This window comes from Lissotriton vulgaris, chromosome 4_1 (genome assembly GCF_964263255.1).
Source record: "Lissotriton vulgaris chromosome 4_1, aLisVul1.2, whole genome shotgun sequence".
Taxonomy (NCBI): domain Eukaryota; kingdom Metazoa; phylum Chordata; class Amphibia; order Caudata; family Salamandridae; genus Lissotriton; species Lissotriton vulgaris.
Window position 1 is genome coordinate 16349301 of NC_141691.1, and position 23293 is coordinate 16372593.

The 23293-nt window shown below is 44.9% G+C and overlaps 1 protein-coding gene across 1 annotated transcript in view; it reads left to right on the plus strand.

The window, feature by feature from the left end:
- The first annotated feature begins 2879 nt into the window (after window positions 1-2879).
- LOC147718230 (nicotinamide N-methyltransferase-like) overlaps window positions 2880-23293 on the plus strand; it is a 98264-nt gene continuing 77850 nt past the window's right edge. The window contains exon 1 of the mRNA XM_086966650.1: window positions 2880-3053. Within this exon, the coding sequence (XP_086822776.1) occupies window positions 2906-3053 (148 nt within the window). The 5' untranslated portion in view covers window positions 2880-2905. The remainder of the gene's footprint in view (window positions 3054-23293) is intronic.

Consider the following 23293-nt stretch of genomic DNA (forward strand, 5'->3'; position numbering starts at 1 on the left):
AACATAAAGAAATTCTCAGCATGTCTCTGAACAGGGGTCATCAAGACCGGCTTTTATTAATCTTTTATCTTCTTATTCTAAACCGTCTAAATATAAATTAAACTTTTCAAAATCTGAGGTACTCCCCCTTAAGATAGGAAAAGATATGTTTGATGGCCCGGACCTTAATGGTCACCACACTTTATCAAATGTTTGGGAATTCAGATAAATTTAGATGATGTCCATCATACAATTATTCAAATGATGAAAAAAAGTTCTCCTCTACATTTGTCTTGGTGGGGAAGGTTGGCCACCATAAAGATGATGTTGCCTATTATTTTTCTTTTAAAAAAACATGCATCTCTTTACATCTCAAAGGCATCAATCTAATCAAATAATTACTGTGTGATATGACTTCTCTTTCTTTTTTAGAAATTCTAACTAAATGTAATCTTTCCTCTGCAGATGCCATCAAATATGAGTCTCTCAAAGGTGCTATTTTACAGGTTATTTTCATACTCAATACATCACGGTTTCATATATGTTCTCCACCTCCTGAACTGATTGCACTTTCATCATCGCTGGAAGCATCATATATATATAAGTATTTGCAATGTACTACCCCGTCACAGCCCAAGTCTAAAACTGAATTAGCGTGGGAATCTAATCTTCAGCACCCCTTCTTTTTAAGAGTTTGTGGTTTAATTTGGAACAAGTTACACCACAGCTCGCCTAATGTCACCATTACTTTTATAATAGGTTATATATTACCCCACTCTCATTGCAAAAATATTGTCAAATATTTTCAAATATATGTTGGTCTTGTAAAACCCTCCCTGGTACATATTTACACATGTAGTTCCACTGTCCACAGACCACTGTGTTCCACTATTTTTTCATCAACTTCCCTTTTGATATTCAATGAATTTTCCTGGGATGCTCCTCAAGGTCTTGGCCAGTATGCTAGAAATCAGGTGAATTGTGGACCTGTCATGCTATTCAAGTTATTACCTACAACTGGAAGAATTCCAAGAATATGAACATTACTGTTTTGTGATATCTTCTCTGTTCATAAACTTGATACAGCAACTGCTATGCCTACACTACAGATGATAAATAAAGACCTCTTTTGGCTTCGGCTCATTGGTTACTTAAATAAAAAGCCTAATTCCTCCAAGGGTTTTACAATTGTTTTCCAACGCCCATGACTGTTTATGTCTTTCCTGTTTAATAAAATACATGTTTTTTTCCATTGTCATTTTATGGCATAAGTTGTTGTATGTCATTAAGTTACTATATGGAATAAGCCAATTATATGAGTTAAGGGATATTATATATACAGATAAGTAATACATGTTGTCTTATTGTTTTCCATGTTCTTTCCCATTTCCCCTCCTGGCTTCTTCTTCTTCCTCTTTTCTAAAATTACAAAATACAAAAAAACAATTCTCATAAGTGCATAAATATTATATAATTATTATAATTATGATATTATTGTACAATTTTCTCTTCTGTATATGTATTCTTTCTTTTCTGTTATTATTTTATCTCATAACATGATTTTCGTATTCACCAAGAGATAATTCTGTACATTTGTATTTCACTTTAATAAAGTTTTATTAAACTAAAAAAAGAAAAATAAGAAAAAACTTCCTGACACAACCAGCCTTTATCTATTTTAATCCTGGCCAGGAAATCCAGGAATAAAGCATAGCAGCAACTATTCCTGAGACAGTTTTAGGTCCATGTTCTCCACAAATATTTTTATTTCGGATCTCTATGAGTTTAGGTTTATATTGTCTCCCCCGTCCCTTTTGCTCCATGCCAGGCACTGGTTTGCACCGGGGTGGTGTTTAGCAAGCCCTATGATGAAGCATGCCACAGATTGTGGGTGAGGACAGTTTTTTAAATACTAAGCAAATGCAACCAAGCATAATAGATTTAGTTCTAATACTCCTACTTCTCTTTTCTGTGTGCTGCTGAGAATACTGCCAGAGTCTTCTCACACATGTGCATCTCTGAAAGGTCACCAGCCCACTGGCTCAAGGATGGCTTTTTGGATAGAAAGGGGCAGGGAGCACAATACCTCACATCCCACCACAGTTCACCTTTTGCATTATGGTGAATGCATTTCAAATTTTTCAAGTACTTCAATACTAGTATTTCACCAAAGTTGGTGCAGGTATGTTGTTACTCTATTTCTGTGTGCTGCAGAATGCTGCACACAGAGAAAGCTGAAAAAATTAGGAAAAATAAAGATATTTATCCTTGTTACTCCTCACTTGCAGGGGCGCAAGATTCTGGCACATTCCCAGGTTTACGTCTGTGTAAATCCGAAGTGTATTGAATGCCAGGGGAGTTGCCAGGGGAACTCCGACTGCCACGCCCATGGAAAGCCTGCCTTGTGCAGAGTCAGGCAAATCAGCGGTTTGCTCTTCTTTGCTTATTCCAGAGTTTTGAAGCCATTCAAAGACACACAAAGTGGCTTTGCGGACCTAATAAATCTGACTTAGAGGCTTGCGTCACACATGTACCACTTTGTCAGAAAAAACGCGATGCAAGCCATTCATAAATATGCTCCAAAAGCCAAAAATCCGAAAGAATGAATAGAAAGTGCATGTTTTTTAAGGACTTTTACAAAAATCCTATTGACTGTAGGGGCAGAAATAGCATTGCTGAATGCTTCGTTAATTATGGGGATTTGACACGGGCACACTTTACAGCATTATGTTTTGCAAATAGAATAGAAGATATTTACAAGCTTCACTAAGCTAATGTCAAACAAGCATAGAATTTTGAATGAGGTTTGGAGCCAACGCTATTAAAACAGACTTCTGTTTATCAATAATTTGCAATTTAGATTATTTAATATAAGAATAAGTGAACACACAGAATAAGTAGAGTTTGAAACTTCACATATTTGAAAATGGCATCATTTGCTGAGCTGAAAGAGCTTCACGATCGATATTTGGATGCGACAGCAGCGGCGAATACATTTACTTCAAAGGATTCTGCCTTCCTTGTTGATGGGATTACACGGATGTTACCTTCTTTCAACAAATTCTTCACCTCAGGTGTGTAGTAATCATGCATATGAGCATGCATGTTCTGTTTTCTATAACTCCCATTATCCAAGCTGAATATTACCCTAATACGAATATATTGAATTTGACATGTTGAATGTTGGAATGCTGTTGGTGCATTAGGTATTTCATCAGAACAGATTATTTAAAGACAAGAATAATCAATATATATATTGCAATGTAGTTGTGAAATCACAAGCTGTAATAGACAATTGACCAAATGATCAAATGTGAAATCTTCTGCTTTTGACAAAAAGATGTTGATGAAAAGTACACTGAAATGCAAATACATATTTGCCATTCATCCATAGCATCTTGTACATTTTGTATTGAAAAGCAAGATGAAGGCCAATCATTTCATCCATTTACGCTGACGTTGCTTAAATAAGGTACATTTCGAGATTAGAGAATCAAAATGAAACCCAGGAGGCTGTTTCTGAAACTCAATATAAAGAGTGCACCAGAGAATGAGATGGGACGAGTTGTATTACAGATCTGGTCCCAATAAATATTAGTGACATTAAAATTCTGATGTTTCATGAATGAAATAAACACATTTTAGGGCATACTATCAACAACTAGTGATGTTTATCGCTAAATAAGCTTAGCGACATTTTTTTCATCGCTGTGCATCACCGTATTTTATCGCAGAGATAACGTGCTATTAGCAACGTTTATCTCCAATGCGATAAAATATCCAGCGATAGCGCCGAAATTCGTGAATATCGCTGGAAATCCAGCGATATTCAGGCATCATCTCTAATAGGGTCTTAACCTGAATATCCACCTCCCATTGCATATACAGGCCAAGAAGTGGTCTGAGCAGGCGTTAGGTTTTGGCGATATTCGCGCTTAGCACAAATTTTTTAATCGTCATGCCTGCGTTGATAATAGGCGATAGCGATGTTAGCGACTGCTTTCAGTCGCTAACAGGTTGGGTACGCCTACTTTGCATGTCATTAGCAATAAATATTGCTGACATGCAAAGAGGGCCCCAAGTCGCTTGCTATCGCCTACAAGCTGTCGTTAACTTCTGTTAGTGACAGCTTGCTAATAGGGCGATAAAATTATCACCGCTTTTCGGCCAAAAGCGGCTGCTAAAGCGACGATAATCTCATATCGCCCGCCTTGATTATATGCCCCATATTTCCTTAGTTCTTTTAGTGAACCTTTTGCATCTCACTATTTCATGATAACAAAATGATAGCTGAGTATACATGCACCTTCGCAGATATTCTACCATAGACTACGTAAACTAGAATCAACATCACATCAGACATAGAACTTAAAGCCCATACTATTCATCTTGCCCAGAGCACGTTCAAGGACTACATTCAAAGGTCAGTCTGCCTTCCACATTTCTGTAGGTATCGGTGCTTTTCTATTGTCACATATTTACATGTTGTGTGATACTGATGGTACTGTGGGCTCTATTCACAAAGGTAAATGAACTACTCATAAAAACTTTGGGGTATTTTACTAAATTAGGTATTTACAAAATACCAAAGTAACTCAACATGCTGAATCACTTGTTTACACCCCTTGAGGGGAAGAACCACTTTTATGAGTGGAAAGTTACTACTACCAAAAAGGAACAGTAGTAAGTCAAGCACCACGCTTGGCCAACCACTGATACTGAACACCCACTGAGATGAAAATAATGGAGATAGGGCCTTAAAAAATGCATAATAAAATAATTAGACTAAAATATATAAAATAGTTAAAAAACAAATAATGCTATTGAATGTCTAAAAGTCAGTATTTTATAAAAACATATTTTAAAGACAATTTATAATTTTTATATTAAGGTAACAATCCATGTATTACATTATAATTGAAGGTTCTTTATTTGATTCTATTCAACACTTGAAATAATTAATAATACATAATAAAAAGTATAATATTTGTACTTATGTGGGATATGTTTTCATTTAAACTTCAGACAAAATGCTGATTTAATTTAATATATTTAACGACGAGTCCAATAAACTGATGGTCTGCCTATCCTCATTGATTGTTGGGAGAACCACCACCTTCCTGTCAATGGAGGTCTCTATTGATGGCCTGATGGACTAAGGGTGTCTGCTGTAGCACCTCATACATCCCACCCTACTTGGAGCATACTCTCTTAGGCCTTTCATTTCTTTTTCTCCCACTGCCAGGTAAAATGTGGTGGTAGGGATGGAAAAAAGAAATAATGACCTCACACCCCGTGGAATGCACCATTACATTTTCTTTGTTTTTTTGCTCTTGTACATCACGTTCATTCATTTGGTAGGAAAGGATCCCACATGATCCACCCTTTTGAATTTTGGAAAATGAATATGATGAAACAGAATGGTGTTTAAGACTTTTGCTTGTCTATTGGGACATATAATTTCACTGGATTTGAACGAGATGATTCTGAGCCTAACTATAATGCCCCAGAAACCTCTGAATTTGTCAGTAAATTTCTAAGGTTTTCCAAATTCTTTTTCCTATCTATAACATCCCTGTTACCTTTTTTTTAACTGAATTTCAAAGGTTTGTAAAAAGCTGTTTTGTTAGTTTAAAGTCTCTGTTAGGGTTAATTTTCACAAAGTGAATTTTGTTAATATTTCAAAATTGTATTTGCTTATTATGTGATGTTTGTTTTTCAGTGTCTGACTGGGTCCGTGACTGGGTGTATTAATGTCTGAATAGGTCTGTGAGTGAGTGCATGAGTGTCTTTTTAAAAAAAATGTTTTTATTGGTATTTACAGGTAACATGTAACATATATATCAGACATTTTTGATTGTTATTTGCTGACTTTTTCATGAAAATGAAGAAAAGAGACATACACACATAAAACATAAAACATAAACCAGGAGTGGAGGCGGTTTGTAGGGCAGGAATGCGGCCGTTGTCTGTCGGGGGTTGGTGGTCTTGCGTTTGTGGGAGAGGTGTACCTATAGTGGTTTGAAGATGTCCATTTATTTGTCTAGTTTGGTCCACATTGGTCGGTCATGGTGTCTGCCTGGTGTGTTTCTGAGGGTGGTGGTGCCTGCGCCCCTTAGGAAGATCACCCAGTTGAGCCATCCTTTGAAGGTGGCTTTGGCTGTATCTTTCCAGTTTGTGAGTATGGTTTTTGTTGCTGTGGTGAGAAGAAAATCAAGGAGGTTCTTGTCTTCCTGCGTATTGACTTCTTGTGAGATCTGTGCTGTGGCTAGTGAGGCAAATGTGAGTTTCATGTTGCTGCCTAGTGTGTCGTTGGTGAAGGCTAAAACCTGTGCCCAGAAGTTTTTGACTTTAGTGCAGTTGAGGATGATGTGCTCTCGGTCTCCCTTTTCTATGTCACACTTTCAGCACCTGTCATTGTCTAGTAGTCCTAATGATGCTAGTCTTGTTGGTGTCCAGTAGGCCTGGTGTAACAGCCAGAATATTGTCTGCGCCAGTACCGGGATATCATACTCTTGGAGGGAGAAGCCCACAGGGTGTGAAGCTCTTGTTGTGACAGTTTTGTCCTAGCCTGTGTTTCCCAGTAGGCCATTTTTTTGTCATTTAGTTTGGACATGCTTGGTCGGAGCAGTTTGTATAGGAGAGAGACTTGGTGGCCTGTGTTATTTATGTTCTCCATTAGCTGGAAGATAGAGGGGGTCTGTCTATGAATCTTTGCCTTCGTTAGGGCTGTTTTGATGGCTAGGAAGTTGTAGAGTTCTACGTCGTGCAAGTTGTGTTCTTCTTTCAGGTGGTTGAAGGTGTAAGGTACTCCATCGGGTTCTAATTGTATTGGGAAGTGGATACCTGCGCTTTTCCAAACCTTCATGTCTACGATTTTACCTCTGTATTTAATCTTGTGGTTCTCCAGAGTGTTTCCCATTTTGAGTGTCTGATGCTGAGCTCTAGTTTCCGGTCTATTGTCAGTTGTGCTTTTTTTAGTGAGTCTTAGGATGGGGTTGTTGTTGAGTGTGTGTTTGTTTTCTGTTAGAATAGTGAGTGGGGCATAGTTGTTTAGTAGCGCTCTCTCTATGGTTAGCCACGTGGGTGTGTATTTTTGGGTGGGAAGCAACCAGTGCATTCCTTGTCTAGCTATGAATGCTAGTTGGAATGTTTTTGGGTCCGCTATGTTTAGCCCTCCTAGTTTTTTTGTTAGTCTGAGCTTGCGTAGGCCTATTCTCGCTTTCTTGCCCTGCCAAATAAATGTATTGATCATTAAGTCTAATTTTTTGTGGAAGTCTTCTGTAAGGGACAGTGGGAGCATGTCTGCGAGATAGTTAATTATGACCATCATTTTGATTGTTTCTATGCGGCCCCACCAGGTGATATACTTGGGTGACCAGGAATCCAGCAGGGTTTTAACTTTGGTCAGCGTCACTGTCTCATTTAGTTCTAGAGTGCTTCTTAGGTTTATTTTGAATTGGATGCCCAGGTATTTGATGGCTTTTGGTTGCCACGCCAGTCCTTTATTGTCTATTACTTCTCAGGCAGTATGGACGTTGAGCAGCATGCAATCGGATTTGTCCTTGTTGAGTTTATAGCCTGAGTGTTTGGCATATGTTTCTATTGTGTGCATGAGTGCTGGTATGGAATTGGCGGGGTCGTTAGTCAAGAATAAAAGGTCATCTGCGTAGGCGGCTATTTTGGCTGTTGAGTTGTTTATTGATATTTCTGCGATTAGTCTATTTGCTAGGATATCCGTGATCAGGGGTTCCAGCGCTAGTAGGAATACTAGTGGGGATAGAGGGCAACCCTGTCTCGTTCCTCACTCAAATACAAAAGGTGCGGAGGATCCTCCGTGTATGGCAATCTTTGCTATGGGTTTAGTGTAAAGTGCCATCACTTTCTTAGTGTACTCAGTTCCTACATTGTATTGATGTAGGCATTTCTCGAGGAAGTGCCAGGAGACTCTGTCAAACGCATTTTTCCGCGTCTAGTGTGATAGCTATGGCTGGTTGTGTCGAGTTTGAGGCATGTTCGATCATGTGGCATAGCAGTCTGGTGTTGTCATGAGACATATGTTATTTCATGTACCCTGCTTGCGTGTTCCCGATTAGTTGCGGTAGGAATTTGTTGAATCTGGTGGCTAGTATTTTTGTGTATAACTTGCAATCTAAGTTGATGAGAGAGATGGGGCGGTAGTTTTGGGGCCACTGTGTATCCTTGCCTTCTTTGGGGATGACTATGATGTCAGCATGTGACATTGTTTCTGTTGTTGTGCCCTCTTTTGCGCATTGATTGAATGTTTGTGTCAGGACAGGTGCGAGAAGTTCTTTAAACTTTTTGTAGAAGGGTGCTGTGTAGCTGTCTTTCAGTGAGTCTATGGCTGTTGCTATTTTGGATTGCTTGAAATCCTGGCCTAATGCTCTAGCTTCTTCATCTAGTAGTTTGGGCAGTTTGAGTTTGTTTAGGTAGTCTGTGGTGCTGTGTTTGTCTATACTGTTGTCTTTGGTGTGAATCTCTTTGTAGAACTCTCTGAAGGTCTGTAAGATACTGGCATGGCTTGTGTGTGTTGTGTTTTTTTGTCCGTAATGTTTGGGATGGAGTGTTGTCTTTGTTTGCGTTTGAGGTATGAAGCCAGAATCTTCCCTGCTTTGTTGGCTTCGCATAAGTGGATCTGTTTGTATTTCCTGATCCACAGACCTGCCCTCTCACTTAGGATTCTGTTGTATTCATATTTCTTAGCTGTGAGGGTGAGGAGCAGATCTGAGTTCATCAGATCATCTATGTGTTTTGCTTCTAGTGGCTTGATGTCATTGTCTAGCTTATTTAGTTGCGCTTTTGCCTCTCTATCTTTCCTGGCTTCAATTTCTATCAGGTTGCCTCTTATAGTCACTTTAACGGCTTCCCATAGACATTTTGGATTGGTGCCCTCAATATCGTTTTCTTTGATGTAATTTTTGATCGCTGTTTCTAATGTTTCTTTGTCTTCTTATCTAGCTATGGTTATGTTGTTGAATCTCCACTTCTAGGCGATGTGGTCGTTGCCTGTTAGGTGTAGACTTATGCAAGAGTGATCTGAGATTGTCCTAGTTGCTATGTTCGATCAGGTGCGTGTGTGATTTAGAGATGAGGATGTAGTCAATTCTGCTGTAGATATTGTCCAGGTTGGAGTAGAACGTGTAGTCTCGAGAGTCTGGGTGCTGTAATCTCCACGGGTCTTGTAGCTGGAATCTATTGCAGATGTTTTTTAAGATGTTTTGGGAGGCTGCCGGTGTTGTCTTGGCCTGTGGTTGTCTATCTAGGGTGTGGCCTAGGACTAGGTTGAAGTCGCCTGCTACTATGTTTAGGTCGGTCGTGTGGTTTCTACCTAGTACCTTGTTTACTTTATCCCAGAAAGGTGGGTTCTTAGTGTTGGGTGCGTATATGTTGGTTACCGTTATTGTCTCCTCTCCTCTCTTGAGTTGTGTGTGCAGAATTCTACCCTCCTCATCGTGTTCTACATTTTCGATTGTTATTTTGGACTTGGAGCTCACCATTGTTACCACTTCCTCTCTTTTTCCCTACTGCTGGGGCGCATGCTAGGTGGCCTATCCATCGCGCTTTGAGCCTATTCGCATCTTCTGCCGAAAGTTTCGTTTCCTGCAGTAGGATGATATCTCCCTTAGGTTTTGCTAGATAGTCTAGTATCTTTTTTCTTTTGACCGGGTGGTTCAACCACTTAACGTTTAACGACACCACCTTGAGATCTGATTGAAGTGTGTCCCTCTTACTCATTGTGTTTTGGTTCTGGTCGCTCTCAATCAATCAATCAGATAATTTATAAAGCGACCTGCTCACCCGCTAGGGTCCTGAGGTGCAGGGGGGGGGGTCCCTTCCTAATCGTACAGCCAGGTCTTGAGTTGCTTCCTGAAGGAGAGATGGTCCTGGGTCAGCCGTAGGTGGATGGGGAGGGAGTTCCATGTCTTGGCCACCAGGTAGGAGAAGGATCTTCCTCTGGCAGTTGCTCTGCGAATGCCTGGTACGGTGGCGAGGGCGAGGCTGGTTGAACGCAGCTGGCAGGTGGGCGTGTAGAAAGTGAGGCGGTTGCTGAGGTACTTGGGGCCCAGGTCGATGAGAGCCTTGTGAGCGTGGGTGTGGAGTCTGAACATGATCCTTTCGCTGACGGGGAGTCAGTGCAGGTCTCTCAGGTGGGCGGAGATGTGGTTGTGGCAGGGGATGTCCAGGACGAGTTGTGCGGAGGCGTTCTGTATGCGCTGGAGTATTTTCTGTAGTTTGGCTGTGGTTCCCGTGTAGAGGGTGCTCACGTAGTCCAGTCGGCTGGTGACGAATGCCTGGGTGACCGTCTTCGTGGTTTCGGTGGGGATCCATCGAAAGATCTTTCGGAGCATGCGCAGGGTGTTGAAACAGGATGACGAGACGGCATTGACTTGTTTGGTCATTGTGAGGGATGAGTCCAGGATTAAGCCCAGGTTTCGTGCATGGTCTGTTGGCTTGGGGGTGGTGCCCAGGGCAGAGGGCCACCAGGAGTTGTCCCAGGCAGAGGGGGATGATCCCAGGATGAGGACTTCCATCTTGTCTGAGTTCAGTTTCAGGCGGCTGTTCTTCATCCACTCGGCGACGTCTTTCATTCCTCCGTGTAGGCTTGCTCTGGCGGTGGCGGGGTCGTTGGTGAGGGAGAGGATCAGCTGGGTATTGTCGGCGTAGCAAATGATGTTTAGGTTGTGTTGGCGTGTGATGGAGTGAGGGGGCTCATTTAGAAGTTAAAGAGGGTGGGGCTGAGCGAGGATCCTTGCGGAACGCCGCAGGCAACTTCGGTGGCTGCAGATCAGAACAGGGGGGAGGCAGACTCTGTGAGTTCTTCCGGCGAGGAATGAGATGATCCACTCCAGTGCCTTCTCTTGGATTCCGGTAGTGCTGAGGCGTTGTATTAGTGTGCGGTGGCAAACTGGTTGAACGTTGTAAAGGGGTCCAGGAGGCTGAGGGCAGCTGTTTCCCCGTTGTTGAGCAGAGATCTGATGTCATTGGTGGCTGCGATGGTGGCGGTCTTGGTGCTGTGGTTGGCTCGGAAACCGGACTGTGAGGGGTCGAGGGATCCGTTCGTTTCATGGAAGGTAGCGAGCTGTTTGTTGACAGTCTTCTCGATGACCTTGGCAGGAAAAGGGAGGAGGGAGATGGGGCAGAAGTTCTTGAGGTTGGTGGGGTCCGCTGTTGGCTTCTTCAGGAGAGCGCTGAGCTCGGCATGCTTCCTGCTCTCCGGGAAGGTGGCGGTGGTAAAGGAGATGTTGATGATGTCCCGGAGTTGGGGTGCGATGATGGAGTTGGCCTTGTTGAAGACGTAGTGGGGGCAGGGGTCGGTAGGGGATCCGGAGTGGATGGTGTTCATTGTGCGGGTGGTGTCTTTAGTGCTGACCGGGGTCCAGTTGCAGAGGGTGGTGGTGGGGGGCATTGGTTCAGTGGTTGGATGCGTGGTCTGTGTGCCAAAGCTGTTGTGCATGTCAGCGATCTTGCGGTTGAAGAATGAGGTGAGTGAGTCGCAGAGGTCTTGCGAGGGTGTGATGTCATTGTTTCCAGTGCTGGTGTTGGAAAGCTCTTTGACAATGCTGAAGAGTTCCTTGCTGTTGTGGGTGTTGTTGTCCAGTCGTTCTTTAAATGTTGTTCTTTTGGAGGTGCAGAACAGCTGGTGGTGTGTGCGGGTGGCGTTCTTGAGGGCTGTCATGTTTTCTGTGGTTTGGTCGTGACGCCAGGCTTTTTCGAGGGTGCAGCAGTTTTTCTTGGATGTTTTGAGTTCGTTGGTGAACCACGAGGCTTTCTTGCTGCCGGGTCTGCTGGGTGGGTACTTCAGAGGTGCGAGGTCATCGGCGCAGTTGGTGAGCCACTGTGTGAAGTTGCGGGCTTCTTAGTTGGGGTCTGTTGCGCTGGCGGGAGGGTTCTGGCTGAGGGAGGTGGTGAGCTGGTCCGCGGCGATCTTGTTCCTGCTCCTGCTGGGAATCTGTTGCCGGTGGTGGTGGGTCGTGGTTCTCCTGAAGTTGAAGTGGACGCAGCTGTGATCAGTCCAATGGAGTCCAGTGGAGTGACTGAAGGAGATGTGCTTGCTGGAGGAGAAAAGACAGGGTCAAGCGTGTGGCCGGCGTAGGTGGGGGTGTTCACCAGTTGTTTGAGTCCGAGGTTGGCGAGATTGTCCAGTAGGGTGGTGGTGTTGCTGTCATTGTTGTTCTCCAAGTGGAAGTTGAGGTCCCCTAGGAGGATGTAGTCAGAGGAGGTGAGGGTGTGCGGGCTGATGAATTCTGCGATGGGTTTGCTGAATTGTGTGCGTGGTCCCGGTGGTCTGTAGATGAGAGTGCCTCTGTGGGTGGTCTTTGGGTCGGTGTGTATCAGGAAGTGAAGGTGCTCGGCGGCAGTGAGGGTGTCGTCAGAGTTGGTTGTGATGCGGATGGTGTTCCTGTGGACGATGGCGATGCCTCCTCCGGTCTGGTGGATGCGATCCCTCCGGGTGATCTTGTATCCGTCCAGGATGGCTATGGCGATGTCGGGGGCTGAGGAGGCGTTAACCAGGTTTCCATGAGGAAGGCGACGTCTGGTGATGTTGTGTCCAGCAGGTTCCAATGTTTGATGGCGTGTCTGTGGATGGAGCGGGTGTTGAGCAGGATGCACTTGAGGTGGTTGTTGCTGGTGCCAGGCATTTCAAGTGCGGTGCAGGTCCGGAGGCAGGTGAAGTTGCAGGCCTGACAGGTGCAGGGTCCGTGGGTCCGTTTCGGGGTGGCTTGGTAGCAGGCAGGGTTACGGCCGGGTTTGAGTGCGTTGAGGGTGGTGGCATCGTAAGTATGTATGTATGTATGTATGTATGTGTGTTCTTATATACTGCTCGAATTATCCTAGGGCATCTCGGTGTTTGCATTGGGAACCCGTCCTGGCTTTTCCCTGTGAGATAACCCATACTGGGCATTCCCAAGGTGAAAGCCAGGCATCCCGCCGCGGGGGGCCGTTGTGGAGGTTAAGCAAGCTTAATGTCAAGAGTTGCAGAGTGTGAACCCGTGATTAGCGTGGGCACAGAAGCGGGGAATTATAGAGTCAGTGGACAATTGGGCTCAAGACCCTGCCGCGTCAGGAATTGAACCCTGGTCCTGGGTCTGACCTCTGCTTCAGGGTATGCCTCCTCTAACCAGTGAGCCACACTTCTCCACTAAGTCCATCATGTGGGCTGGCATCATCGGGGGCCAGGGGTCTTGGCGCTGGGCGTGGTCCAGGCGCAGACAGGTGCAGATGGGTTTGCCTTTGGCGCACATTCGGTCACCATAAGAGGGAAGAGGGGAGGAATGGTCATCTGGGAGGCGGAAGGAAAGAGCCAATGGGTGTAGGGGGGCAGGGCCACATGGGAGGCAGCGGCGGGGAAGATGGGGGAAGCCAGAGGGGAAAGGAACCAAGAAGCACGGGATGCTCACACAAATGCGCGGGGTACACAAAAGAAGAGAGGGGGCGGCACACGAGGCATTCACTTAAAAATGCGGGGTACAGAAAAAGAGGCAAGGGGAGCAGGCACATGATCAGGCACACGAGGAGAACCAAGTCAGGCCAGTCGGCCATCGAGTGGAACGCTGATCTGGGGAGGATTTGGCGGCAAGCGGGCAGGGAGGCGGAGCTACAGCGGTGGAGAAGTGACCTACCTGAGGGTCAAGGGTCACTCTTACTTCCTCACTGAGTATCTGGAATACGTATTTTGCGGTCTCTCTTGTCAGGTGTTCAGGTGCTCTTGGTGCGTGGGATATTGGGCCTGACTCCTGTCCGGTGATGAGTGTTGGGTATGTTGTTGACTAACAATACTAACATGACTAACAAGACAAACGTGAATAATACTGCAAAATATAAATGACAAATACAGGTGCTCCCCCTCCCCCCTGCCTCTCCCTCCCTTCCCTCCCCCCTCCCTACTTCATCATTCTGGAAGCATGCAACAGCAATGTCCTCCACTCCCCTGCTTCCCCGGAAATCTATTAAGGTTGGCCGTCTTGTTGTGAATCATCTTTTGAGCGCCCTCCTATTTCTTTTGGTTCTAGTGTTATTGACTTAGTTGATCCAGTCTGTACAATAAAAAGGATATGTATCGCTTTACTCTTATGGTTGTTCTTGGCTTCTCGGTTTTCTGCTTGGGCTTCTCGTGTTGTCCAGTCGTTGGAGGTGTGCACGTTAACTTTGTTGAGGTAGATACGTTGCTTGGCTTGTTCAGTGCTTGTTCAGTGCTGGTGTTTAAGACATTGTTTGAAAGAGGTAGATATGGTTGGTTGATCGAGTGTTAGGTAGATACGGTTGTTGCGAATGCACGCGGGGCGCCTATTCTGCGTCCTCTTGTGATGCTTTTCTTTTCACTGACGTCGTTGCTGGTTCCATATCTTGTGGTTTCGTTCCTCCTAGTGCCGTGCCAGTTCATTTGGGTCATCAAAAATTAGTGTTGCGCCATTGTTGGTTATTCTGAATTTTGTGGGACCGACAAAGGAGTATGTTATGTTTTTTCTCCTTACATTTTCTCTCTGTGCGAGGAATCCCTTTCGGATGTCTACTGTTGGTTTGGAGGAGTCCTGCGTGAGTATGATCTTGTTGCCTCCCCATTGAAGATTTGCATTTTTTCTTGCCACTCCGAACATCGCTTCTGTTTGGTGTGAGCATAAGGGTTTGCATAATATTGGCCTTGGGGTTTGTCTGTTGCCCTGTTTTTGCGCCAGGATCCTGTATGCCTTATCTAGTTCGAAGGGTTTATCGAACTTCAGATTTGTCAGTTTCGGGATGAGGTCTTGTAACAGGGCTAGGCACGAACCTGCTTTGTCTTCTTCTCCTTCTGGGATGCCCAGGATTCTTATGTTTTCCTTTTCTCTGCCGGTCTTCGAAATCGGCTGCCTGTTTTTGTAGCTCCGTTGTCACTTTGGCGATGTGACCCATGGTTTTGTTGACAATTGTGATTTGTCCTCGATGACAACTCTTCGCTCAACAGAGTTGATTCTATTATTGGCAGTGTAGGTGTCCGCTCTGCATGCTGCAAGTTCAAGTTTGATGGCGTCCGTGTCTTTTTTCGTTGATTTTGCTAGTTCATGGGCTTCGGCCAATTTTCTGAGGATGACATCCAGTGTGGCATTGATCTCTGTTTGAGTGAAGATTCTATTGTGGCATCTGGTTTTGGTTTCTTTTGTTGTTGGGAGAGCTTCCAATCACTACCCGCCATGTTGCTCAGCCCTCTTTTGTACTGTAAGATCGCAAATCTCTTTTCGTCTCCCGCTGTTGGTTCCTTGTCTTGTGCTTTTGCCTCCTTGGTTTTCCAGCGGGGACTGGATTTGTTTTTGGGCGAGTGTCTCTTGTCGCACCTCTGTTTTTGGGCTTTGCTATTGTTTTTGGTTGTGTTGGTGCCACTTTCCCTTTTGTTCTCGCGCTCTGCGGCAGCGCGCTCTTTGTGTGCGCTTTATTTGTTTTGGCTTTTGGGCGATTGAGCTTGGTGTTGCTCAGATAAATGCTTGTTTCTTCTCTCAGGATGGCCGCTGTTTTACGGTTTGGGATGCTTGCTTCTCTCAATATGGCCGCTATGTCGTTGCTTGCTTCTCCCTCCTACCTGTGGAGCGCTCACTTCTACGATTTTGTGCGTGGCGGCTGGGTTGTAACTGCAAGTTTTGTCGGTGGCGGTGGCAGTACCCCTCTAGGTGTGTTTGCCTGGTATTTCGCGGCTCGATGCTCGCTTCCTCATTCAAGATGGCTGCCTGTTCGAGTTTGCGCTGTTCGTCAATTCGCTCGTTAGCACTCGAGTGCTTTGCCTGTTTGTTCGCGGCTGCCTGTTCGAGTTAGCCCTGCGTGCCTATGTTAGAGTTAGCGCGGTGGTACTGGAGCTGGAGTATCTGATTGTTCGCGACTCGTGTTCGCCTCCTCCCCCAAGATGGCCACCTTTACGTGTGCGCCCTGTTCGCTTTCTTATATGATTTTGTGTACTGTATTGGTTGTGGCGATGTCAGTCCCCCTATAGAGATGTTTTGCCTGGTTGTTCGCGGCTCGATGCTTGTCTCCTTCCCCAATATGGCGCCTATTTGATGCTCGTTACCTCATCCAAAATGGCCACCTGTTCTAGTGGGTGTTTCTTTTCCCAAGACGTTTGCTGGTGTTTGCTGATTGTTCGCGATTTGGTGCTCACTAACTCACACGAGATGGCCGCCTGTTCATGTGATTTTGCGTACTGTTTTGGGCGGTGGCCGGGTTGTCTCTGCACGTTCTGGCAGTGACTATGGCGGTCCCTCTCTGTAAGTGCTTTGCCTGGTTGTACTCGGCTCTAAGATCGCTTTCTCCACAATGGTGGCCGCCTTTTTGATGCTCGCTCCCACACCCAAAATGGCCGCCTGTTCGTGTGAGCCCTGCTCGCCGATTAGCTCGGTAGCGCTCTCGCTGGCGTTTCTTTCCCCAAGGTGGTTTTGTGGCTTCTTCAATTTTGCCTGGTGCACTCATACCTTGTTCGTTAACTGTAGTGCTTTTCCTGTGCTGGCCCAGAGATGGGGTATCTAAGTTTGGGTTCTCTAAGATGGCCGCCCCCTGTGGCAGTGTTGGTTTTGCTTCCTTTTATGCTAGCGACTCGTACACTGTTCTGTTCATAGCCTCAATAAAAAGTTGTGTGGCGGTGCTGTTAGGGCTGTTTATTGTAGAATTTGCGCAGCGCTAACCTTGTGGCTTTGGTCTGTTATTCAGCACGGTCCGCGGTGCCTTTGCTTGTCCTCTGTTGTAGCGCTCCTCCCACCATCTTTTCGATTCCGCTCTCCTCTGCTCACACAATCACTACTTTATTATTTTTTTGGGTGATGGGTCCCGTGCAAGTCTCCGTTTTTCTTGCTGTGGTGTGCCTGGGGGGTTCCGATTGATGATTCTCTGCTTGGATGTTGGTAGTTCAGTAGATTTGAACTGAATATTCTTTTTCTGGTCCCGGGGTACAGAGGAGCTCTGGGCTTACTCGTCTCCTCTCATTGCCGTCCAAGCCACACCAATGACATGAGTGTCTAAATGAGTTTTGAGTAGGTGTACAGCTGTCAGAGTAAGTGGGTGCATGAGGCACTGAGTGGATCTCTGAGTGGGTGCATCAGGGTCTAAATTAGTGCTGGGTCAGTGTACAGCTATCTGAGTGGGACTGTAAGTGGTTGCCTGAGTCTCTGAGTCAATAAGAGAACGTGCATCAGTGTCTAGGTTGGTCTATTAGTGGTTCTGTGCGTGTCTGACTGAGTCTGTGAGTGGCTGTGTCAGTCTCTCAGTGAGTCTGCAAGTATGTACTTAACTCTCATAGGGCCTGCTTCACAAAAGTAATCTTAGTCAAAATCCTAACTTTACAACTTTTGGCATTCACAAAAGGCATTTAGGAGTAGTAATGTTAGGATTTCTAACTTTACTACTCCTAAGCTGGGAAAAGTCTTAACTTTAACTCTTTGAGTATTCACACAAGTAATCTGGGATAAAATACTAACATTACGACTATCAGTAGTCAAAAAAGGCACTCAGGAGCAGTAAAGTTAGGATTCCTAACTTTACTAATCCTAAACTGAGAAAATTCCTGACTTTAAGACTTTCTTTATTCACACAAGGGATTTAGGAGTTGTTGTTACGAATCCTAATTTTACTACTCCTAAATGCCATGCAAAATGCTATGCTAAATGAACCTGACTGCAGTCTACAGTCTGTTAAGTAGTTGAGCGCGGACTCCCATGTAGAGAGTGTTGCCGTAGTCCAGGCGGCTGGCGATAAAAGTCTGGGTGTTGTTGTGTCTGATGGGGATCGACTTGAATATTTTCCATAGCAAGCAGAGTGTGAAGAAACATACTGATGAGACTGTGTTAATTCGTTTTTTTCATTGCGAGCCTGCGAGTGTCAAGTAAATTGATACTTGTATAGCGCACTACTCACCCGCAAGGGTCTCAAGGCGCTTGTACGAATACCACTGTGGAACCCATCCTGGCTTTCCCTGTGAGGCGTCCACTCCTGGGCACCCCCAGGGTGAAGGCCAGGCATCCTTAGCGTTGTGGGGGCCGTTGTGGAGATTAAGCAAGCTATTGCCCAGAGTTGCAGAGTGTGAACCCATGATTGGAATAGGCACCGAGGCGAGAATTATCAGGTCCTTTGAATTTTGAGCCGAAGACCCGCCGAGGCGGGGAATTGAACCCTGGTCCCGGGCTAGACCTCTGCATCAGGGTCTGCCGCTCTAATCATTGAGCATCAGTGATGCCAACATTCCTGGCATGATTCTCAGATGTGCAAGTGAGACCCAGTTCTGCTGGCCACCAGGTGTTGTTCCACGGATTGTTGTTCCTGAAGATGATTACCTCCTTTTTCTCATTGTAAAGCTGGAGGCAGTTGTTCTGCATCCAGCTGGTGACACTGGTCATATATCTGTGGAAATTTGCTTTGGTGTTAGTGGGGTCAGCGAATAGGGAGAGTATGAGCTGAGTGTCATCAGAGTGTGAGATGATGTTCATGCCGTGGGCTCTGACTAGGGTGGCCAGAGGAGCCAAGTATGCATTGAACAGGGTGGGGTGCAGTGAGTATCTCTGAGGGATGCTGAAAATGATGTTCTCTGGGTCCCTGGTGTAGAGTTGGAGGCCGACTGTTGGTGATTGATGTTCTTTTCCAGGATTTTTGGCAGGAAGGGCATGAGTGTGATGGGCCAATAGTCTTTAAATACCTTTGAGTCTGCAGAAGATTTTTTGAGGAGGTGATTCATTTCTGCATGTTTCCAGTCCATTGGGAAGGAGGTGTTGAGGATTGTTGTTTGTTCTTTGCTGATGATGCTGTTCCCAGTTTGAACATGTGGTTAGGGCAGGGGTCTCTGGGTGCTCCTGAGTGGATGGATCTCATGACTGTGGTGTTCTGCATGGTTAGAAGGTACCACTCTGTGATCCTTGGTGTTGAGGTGGAGTAGGTGGGGTCTAGTTGGTTGTGGATGCTGATGACCGGTCGTTGAGAGTTAAAGTGTTCATAGATGGATGAGATTCTGTTGAAGAAGTAGCCTGTAAGTTGAGGGTTGAAGAACTATTTAATGATGCTAAAAAGATCTTTTCTGTGTTTGGACCTGGCTTTGAGGCGAGCTGTCAGGGAGTCCTTTCTTGTTTTTTAAGATTTGTGTGGTATGGGGTTACAGACAGTTTGAAGATGGCTTATTTTCTTGATGCGTTGTTGGTGCACCATATCCTTTCCAGTCGTTTGCATGTTTTTTTGGAGCTTTTGAGTTCTGGGGTAAACGTTTTGGTGCGCTTAGTGGGTCTGCCTAGTTTGGCCAGTTGGAGGGGGATGACCTTGTTGATGTACTTGGAGATCTAGGTGTTGACGTTGTTGAATGCCACTTCAAGATTGAGGGCAGTGTCCAGGATGGAAGGACTTAGGGTGTTGGTCCAGAAATCCTTGGTTACCTTATTCCAGCTCCAGTGAGAGAATCTAGTCTGGTTTGTGTGGTTTTGAGTGAAAAGCAGACAATTGACTGGTCCATCCAGGTTAGTTAGGTGGTGTGTCTGTATTTGATTCTGTTGCTTGCTCTAAAGATAGGGTCCAATGTTTGACTGGTGATGTGCATGGCTTCAGGACTACTGGCGTGAGGCCTAGGTTGTTTATGCTCTCAAGCTGATTGGTTGTGTTGGTGTCTTTGGAATCCTCTATATGGAAGTTGAGGTCCCTGAGGAAGATGAAGTTCCAGGATCTGCTGGCCAGGGTAGAGAATAATTTGGCAATGGCTTTGCAGAATGCAGGCTGTTGGCCTGGTGGTCTGTATGCCAGGGTGGCCCTGATGGTAGTCTTCTTGCCAGTGTTGAGTTGGAAGTTAAGGTGTTCCATGATGGGGTGGAGGTATCTGTGGTTGCAGTGCAGTGGATGGACTCTCTAGTTTTTTTGATGTGATCCCGATGTATGGTCTTGTATCCATTTGGTGAGGGTGTGATGATATTAGAAGTCAAGGCGGGTTTGAGCCAGGTTTGGGTCCGGGAGAAAATGTTGACAGTCAGGGTGATGGTGTTACAGATCTTGGAGGTGTGTTTGTAGAGTGAGGAATTAGATCAGGAGGCAGTGGATTTCTCCTGGGTCCATAGTAGGGGGAAGGGGTACTTGGGAGGGAGGTGTTGTCTAGCAAGTGAATTGGCATTGTAGGCAGGACAAGGGTAACACCATGGAGCGCAGAGAGGAGTGGATGTATTGGGAGCTGCTGGGTTCGAGGTTCAGGGCTATGATCTTGGTGTTGATGTAGTTGTAGGTCAGTGAGGTCACAGGGGCAAGAATAACAAGAATAACACACAGAGAAATGGGAACAAATAGGCAAAATTTAAGGGGGAAAACAAGCAAGAAGGAAAAAGTTAAGGAGAAAAAATGAACAAGGAGGCAAAAGTCATGGGGAAAATCGACCATGGAGGAGGTAAGCGGTAAGGAGAAAAAATGAGCAAGGAGGCAACATTTAGGTTGGAAAAATGAGTAAAGATGGAAAATGAGTAAGGAGGCAAAAGTTCAGGGAAAAATTTGCAAGGGGGCAGGAGTTAAGGGGAAAATTAGCACATGTAAGAGTGGCCAGGAAGCATGGTACAGAGGCGGGCAGACCAAATCCACAGCAGTGGGGGTTGCTGTCCCAGGGACCTGTTCAATGTGGTCTTGCTACGGTCTGCATTAAGTAGGTTCCTGGGAGGGTAGAGGGTAGTGGGTGGATTTACGGGGTGGTAGGTAGGGGATAGTGGTTGTAGGAAAAAAGAAGACAAGACAAACACAAGGTGAAATGAGAGCAGGTGGCAAAACAAAGGAGAGAAAATTAGCAAGGAGGCTAAAGTTTAAGGGGAAAAATAAGCAAAGAAGCAGAATTTAAGTGGGAAAAATGAGCAAGGAATCAACCATTATGGGGAATAACGAGTTAAGGGTGAAAAACAAGCAATGAGATAAAAGTTAAAGGAAAAACAAGCAAGGGACCAAAATTAAGGGGGGAAAGGAATTATGCAAAGGTTAAGGGGAAACATGAGCTAGGAGGCAAAAGTTAAGTGGAAAATATTGCAAGGAGACAAAAGATAAGGATAAAGAAAAGTCAGGAGCACAAGATAAGTGGGAAAAATGAGCAGCATGCAAAAGTTTACTAGGGAAAACCATCAAAGAGGCAAACGGTAAAGGGGAAAATATGCATGGATGCAAGAATTAAGGGGAACAATGAGCACAGGTGAGGGGAGACTGTATGTGTGGTGCAGCATTGATAAGACCTGATCTACAGCAGCAGAGAGCAATGGCCCAGTGACCTGCTCCCCCCTTTATATGCAAGTCAGTGTTTATTCTGCTCTAATGAGAACAGTCCAGCCTAAACTGCCAAAGCAAGTCCTTCCTTAACTGGAACACAAAGAACCCAGGACCATTTTCACCCTTTTTTATGGGGTCTTCAGCTCGATATAGCTTGTTCAAAATTGCACACTGCCCACAAGACCCACGCCTGGGTGTACATGACCCACTTAGGGTGACATAGTAAAATATTATGGATGGTATGCTTGATTTAAACTCAGCCATTGGTAATAACATGAGGACTTTTCCCAGTCTATCATTTTGCACATCATGCAACCTCAACTCAGCCCCAGCTATTAGGGAATCAGTTTTGACCTTACTCCAATTGGAACAGTCCACCGCGAACAGCCAAACGAGGACCTCCCAGAACCGGAACACAAGCAACCCATGACCGGTTTTACCCTTGTTAATGAATCATCAGCTGGGGAGTGCTTGGTTCCAGTGACACACGTGAGACCGGTGTCCGGGCATACAATTCCCACTTATTGTGACATACTAAAGTAAAAAAAAAAATGATGAATGGAATGATTGAATTATTCTCAGATACGGTTCATTACTTGGGCCACATTCAATTTCATCCTTATTTTTCTTGCCATGCCATCTCAATTTGGGCCGAGATATATTCAAATCAGTTTTTACTCTACTCTGAATCGAGACAGTCCAGTCTCAACTGCCAACTAATGTCCTTCATGAACTGGAACACAAGCAACACAGGAATATTTTATTTTAGCCCTTGTAATGGACCCTTCAGCCAGGTATAGTTTGGTTCCAGTTTGGTTCCAGTGTCTGGGCATACCCATCCCACTTAGGGCAACATACTAAACTATATTAAAAAAATGACGAGTAGACTGCTTGAATTAATCTCAGCCACTGGTAATCACTCAGAGCTACATCCCAGTCCTTTGTTATTTTTCATGCCATGCCACTTCGATTTGGACCCAGCTATATGCAAATCAGGAACAGTGCAGCCCAAACTTCTAAAACAGCTCCTTCTGAACTGGAACACAAACAACGAAGGACTGGCTTTGCCTTTTATATGGGAGGTGAAGCTGTACACAAGCCCCACGTCCGAGCATACCCGCCCCACTTAAGGTGGCATACTAAGTATACAAAAGGTGATGGTTGGAATACTTGAATTATTGTCAGCCACTGGTAATCACACAGAAGGCATCCCAATTCATCATAATTTTGAACACCTTGCAAAATAAGTTTTGACCCTGCTCCAATGGCAACAGTCCATCTCAAATTGAAAACCCTGTTCGGTCTGGAATGTTCCCAGGAGGAGCAGGGCCAAGATTGATTTGAATATGGCAGGATATAAACTCAGTTAGCATAGTGAGCAAAAGAACAATTACCTGGATGCTACACTGAGCAATGATTGCCAGTGGTTAGAAACGTTGGAAGTATTCCTCCCATCACCGTTTATGTGTTTTGTATTTCTCCCTTTTAGTGCCCAACACCTTTCATAATTAGTTCAGATTGGAGTGGCAATGGCAAATATCACCCTTTGGTGCCCAAAACCTTCCTCAATTTGCTCTCGATAAAAGTGGGAATAGTACATGCCACACCTTTAGCGTCCAACGCCTTCCTCAAATTTGCTAAGATTAGAGTGGGAATGGAAAAGACACTGCTTTAGCAAGGGTATAGCTTGGTCTATTAAATTAGGGCATTGTGAGCTTCAGCTTTTCCAAAGACAATGCTGGCATACCATATTTAATTTCATTACATTTATTTGATTTTAGGAATTCATTTCATTCTATTTGGTTTCTTTCATTTGTTTTTTGGCATTCAAAATTGTTCAACAACATACACATTTTAAACGGCTCCAGTTCCGATGCATTTCGGGCTATTTGCCCTTCTTCCGGGACCTTAAATCAGTTAAGGTTGAAGTGGGAATAGGAAATACCCTTTAGTGATCAACACATTCCTCAAGTTGGTTTAGACTGAAGTGGTGATAGATCTTTCAGCCTTAGGGTGGTCTTCCCCCATACCTTTTGCCTCTCTTCCTCTATTTTGCAGTACTTATGTTTGTTAGGATTCTGTACTT